The 4,466-nt window shown below is 40.3% G+C and overlaps 1 protein-coding gene across 3 annotated transcripts; it reads left to right on the top strand.

Annotated features, from left to right (window-relative positions):
- The first annotated feature begins 25 nt into the window (after window positions 1-25).
- On the top strand, window positions 26-3,454 carry LOC123255517 (ras-related protein Rap-2c). Of its 3 annotated transcripts, none has more exons than XM_044684294.1 (3): window positions 26-308; window positions 435-525; window positions 3,148-3,454. In XM_044684294.1, the coding sequence occupies exons 1-3, from the start codon at window positions 253-255 to the stop codon at window positions 3,424-3,426; spliced, it is 426 nt and encodes a 141-aa protein (XP_044540229.1). In that variant the 5' UTR covers window positions 26-252; the 3' UTR covers window positions 3,427-3,454. The 3 variants fall into 3 exon arrangements, with proteins under 3 accessions (XP_044540229.1, XP_044540228.1, XP_044540227.1); XM_044684293.1 differs by having other exon boundaries at window positions 26-373; window positions 431-525; XM_044684292.1 differs by having other exon boundaries at window positions 26-525.
- The last annotated feature ends 1,012 nt before the right edge of the window (window positions 3,455-4,466 follow it).

Raw genomic sequence — 4,466 nt, 5'->3', positions numbered from 1 at the left:
CTCCAGCTCCTCCTGCTCCTCCACCTCCTCCTCGCTCAGCCAGACCGCTCCTGCCCTGCCTCTCGCTCTCTTTCCCCCTGCTGGGCCGCCGCTGCCTGTCTTGAACTTCCTCATCTTCCCCTGCTAGGCTAGGCCCTCTGCCTCTCAAACCCAACTTGAGTTGGCAGATTTCCGCCCACCGCCCCCACGGCCTCCATAGCTGGTGGAGCCCTTTTTTATGCTGCTGAGAGGGAGCTGGTGAAGGGAAGACTGATGAGGGAATACAAGGTGGTGGTGTTAGGGAGCGGAGGGGTGGGTAAGTCTGCCCTGACGGTGCAGTTTGTCACGGGCACCTTCATTGAGAAATATGACCCCACCATTGAGGATTTTTACCGCAAGGAGATCGAAGTGGACTCTTCTCCCTCTGTACTGGAAATCCTGGACACCGCAGGGACTGAACAGTTTGCTTCCATGAGAGATCTCTACATCAAAAACGGCCAAGGTTTCATCCTAGTTTATAGCCTGGTTAACCAGCAGTCTTTCCAGGTAATAATGATGACAACAATGGCCCACATTTCCTTAGGGCTCAGAGATTTTCCCAGGGTTTTCTCCAGGACTTGTCTGGTGAGGTGGGTAGAGCAGGTGTTGATTATTTTGATTTTACAGAGAAGGAAACTGAAGATTCATAGAGGTGAGATGACTTATCCAGGGTCACAAAGCCAGTAAGTGGCCGGAGTGGGATTCAGTCCATGTCTCTTAACTTCAAATCTAGCTTTCTTTCCACTAGCCCAAGCAGCTCTTGACTTGGATTTCAGTTGGAGTGTATGTGTATTGATCATAACACTTTTGATGCCTGCATTTTATTTTTGAAAGGTCGACTCTGGAAACCCTTGTGATTCCTGCTTGCCTACAGAGCTGTTCCCTGTATTGTCCCTTTGAATATTATAAAAGTTAAAAAGTTGCCCAGAAAAGTTTTGCATAGTTTCTGGAAAAGCAAATGGAAATAAATAAGAAGTAGGCTATTTTGGGTATGATCCTGCCCCAAAGATCGAAGGGAAAGAGTACCTTCTGAAAACCTCTGTGATTTTGGCAAGTGTTTATTAAGAGTAGGTATTTGAGACCTTGGGAAATAGTGAGATTTAATAAGTAATTTTAAGAAGGTATTTAGAAGAAAAACAATTATTGAACCCATTTTTAGTTGTGCAAAGCAAGCTTTGAATTTCATATTCCCTGTGACCACTTAGGTCTCAAATCCTTGTTCAAGAAGAGATTTTCCTTCTGGATTAGTGCAGCCCCTACCCAAGCTCAGGGCCTTTTTCTTCTTTGAATTCTTACCCAGAAATTGAACGAGTTATGTAGTATAGCCCAACCCATGGGAGTGGGAGGCTGTGAATGAAAGTGAAGTTGCAGAGGATAGAAAATTAATAATCAGTCAAAAGGATGAGCAGTCCTAAGCTGTTTGGGATAACAAATCGAATTTATTGGTGGGAAATAGATTTGAAAACACTGGGCATAATGCAAATTTCTTACCTTGACTTTAGTTGAGATGCTGAGCTAGATGTAGGCCATTTTCCTTCACATTCCTACTGGAACGACTGACTAGGGCTTAATATTATTTTAGAAAATCTAGAACAATGTAACTATGGTTTGAAAATGCAGAATAGTGGCATTGATCTGCCTTGATGTACAAGATGGGATTGGCTTTTTCTGCATTAAAGTTTTGAGTTAATGCTCTTTACTCAAGGGACTTGAAGTTCTTTATCCCAGAGGAATTTGCGTATTTTCTTTTTATTAGCACCGTAATGTCTGTTTGAACTTTTCCAATGGTTGTGGCTTTATAAATATGACTTACTTTTGTCTTAGCGAAATTAAGTATTGGTGATAAGGCCAATACTTATTCAGTGAGTAGTTGAATCAGAGCTATTGTAACCAAAACTCCACCATCAGAGGCGGTTTTTTTCCCCAAAGGATACTGGGAGGTAAAGGTGCCATTTAAGTGTACTTTTGGGTGGGGAAAGAAGCTTCAGAATATTGTTATTAGGGAAAGAACCTTCAGAATATTGTTATTAGCTGAATTTCCTAAGGTTGGGAATTGCTGCTTTTTTTCCTCCCATTATATCATTTATATTAAGTCTACTAGATTATAAGCTTCTAGATCCAGGAGACCATACCTTGTACATAGTTGGTGCTTAATAAATGTTTGAATGAAAAAATAGTGGAGGATTGTCTCATCATTTAAATAGATTTATTACATTTACTGTGTAAAGGACAGATTTATATTCTTCCCATTGCCAGCATTCTTATTGGCATGGGTAAAAAAAGGTTTGCCATGGGAGAAAAGTAATTCAGTCTATAGTGTTATAAAAATTACATTGCAAATTTTCCTGCTCAAAATTTTTAAATCTTGATATCCTGTGATGTTGACCTCATTTTTAGCCTGATTCCCAATCAAAGGAACTTTTCTTTTTAAGTTACAACTTTTGTATTATGGACAGTTAGGGCCTTTGGAATGTTCAGATTAAGGCTTTCCTTAACCACACTCCTCCTGTCCCCAAAAGGACGGCTTTGGGGGACTTTTCTAAGATATTTTAACATGTTTGCTTTTCCTGGGATAAAGGAATGCATGCAGTAGGCTTTTTTAAATGGAACATATTTAGGTGTGTTAATTTGGGTTTGGTATATCTAGAAGCCCAAAGTAAAAGTGTTCTTGTTCCTACTTTAAGCATTTTCTCCCAGGCATTCTGACTAAAGGTTTAGGAGTGGAGTGCATGGGGCCTACAAGCCTGAACTGGGATAACAGGTGTTGCAAGGAATGATGGCAGCAGACAGATTGAGGGGAGATAGGCAGCTTCTCCTCGTGCACATAAATGAAATGTCTGGAGAACTTGTTTTTAATCAGTGCAGTCTGGGAAAGAGTGATTATAAAGTTCTGAAAGTGAGTCCTTACTCCTGAGTGTTACTATTTAGAACAAAGTGTTTGAAAGCTTTTTGTTATGGCTTTGGTTTTGTACTTGACTTCTTAAGTTCCCTGGTGAGTGACACTCAGTAGTACCTTAAACCAGCCATTTCACAGTTCCATGGGGTTAAATAAATACACTGTAAAAGATCTGGTGGTGTTAATGCTGCTTTCTATGTAAAGGTGACTAATGACTTTGATTGTTTAAATAGGATATCAAGCCAATGAGGGACCAGATTGTCAGGGTGAAGAGATATGAAAAAGTCCCACTCATCCTAGTGGGAAATAAAGTGGATCTGGAATCAGAAAGGGAGGTTTTGACTGCAGAAGGCAGAGCTTTGGCTCAGGAGTGGGGCTGCCCGTTCATGGAGACATCAGCCAAAAGCAAAACGATGGTGGACGAACTGTTTGCAGAAATCGTCAGGCAAATGAACTATGCATCTCTGCCTGAAAAACAAGATCAGTGTTGCACAACTTGCATCATCCAGTGAAGAAGCTAACCTCATTCATGGCCATACAGAGCAGGTTAGTTTCTGAATACTTACTTGTTTGACTCATGTAAGTATGGTGTTCCTTGACCAAATCTAGCCAAGTTCAACTAGAGAGTTGAATATTGATATAGAGAAGGTGCTGCTCTGCTTTGGTAGAGAAGGAGTTTCCTCAACAGGGAATTCCCTATGCTGATGAAATCACAGGTCCAGCTCCTCTCCTTGACCTATTCCACTGCCCCATCTTGTAACAGCTTTTATTTTCCTAGGAACATAATTTTTTAAACGTGTGCTTCCCCTTGACCCTATTCCCTATACTCTTTGTGATTGATAAAATATGCCGTATGTGAATCAGTATATTTTCTGTTTTATCTTTAATTTATCCAAACTGTACAGACCAACCTTTGTTTTAAAAGATATAATTCCAGAAGAAGAGATGTATATATTCAGATCTTAATATGCCATGCTCTGGAGAAAGATGATAAGTAAATAGAAGAGTTCAATTATCACATAAGTGTTTATGATTTAATAGGGCACTTATGTAATCAAGTTCATTTGTATCTCCTACTTGAAGAATAAGCAATTTAATCTTTTATAATAATAATGATTGGGTACCACCAGCTACTTCATCTTCAAATAAGAATATACATGTCAGAGTATAAATGAGAATACCTATCCAGTTGTAGTCTGGCCAGACAATGATTTGGCAGCACCCAGAACCTTCTCAGGACTTAGTAAACAGCAAAGTAAATAATTTAGAAAGCCTTTGGAGTTACAAAGTAAACAGATCAGAGTCCTTCTTAAAAGCTAGTTCTCAAAAGTGAATTTAATAGATAGCAGAATCCAGCCAAGGCCTTTTCTGTCCTCTCTTTTGTGTTTCAATCATCTTGAATGTTTTCTCTGGACTCCTACAGGTCCCAGCCACCAACCTGGCACCAGGCTAGGCTGATGGTAACTTGGCACAGTCTCGCTTGGGCATTAACATGTAGATGATGGACAACTGGGGTGCTTAAAGGACAACCGTTTAACTCCCACAGGCTGGC

The sequence above is a fragment of the Gracilinanus agilis genome, unplaced genomic scaffold (assembly GCF_016433145.1).
Source record: "Gracilinanus agilis isolate LMUSP501 unplaced genomic scaffold, AgileGrace unplaced_scaffold4772, whole genome shotgun sequence".
Classification (NCBI taxonomy): Eukaryota; Metazoa; Chordata; class Mammalia; order Didelphimorphia; family Didelphidae; genus Gracilinanus; species Gracilinanus agilis.
The sequence above is the reverse complement of the archived record's forward strand: the minus strand, read 5'-3'. Positions and strand labels throughout refer to the sequence as shown.

What these genes read in the sequence shown, in the direction of transcription:
- LOC123255517 (XM_044684292.1), top strand. Translation starts at nt 253, where the DNA reads ATGAGGGAATACAAGGTGGTGGTGTTAGGGAGCGGAGGGGTGGGTAAG. An exon ending in TTAACCAGCAGTCTTTCCAG is followed by an intron (nt 526 to 3,147) that starts GTAATAATGATG and finishes TTGTTTAAATAG; the next exon opens with GATATCAAGCCAATGAGGGA.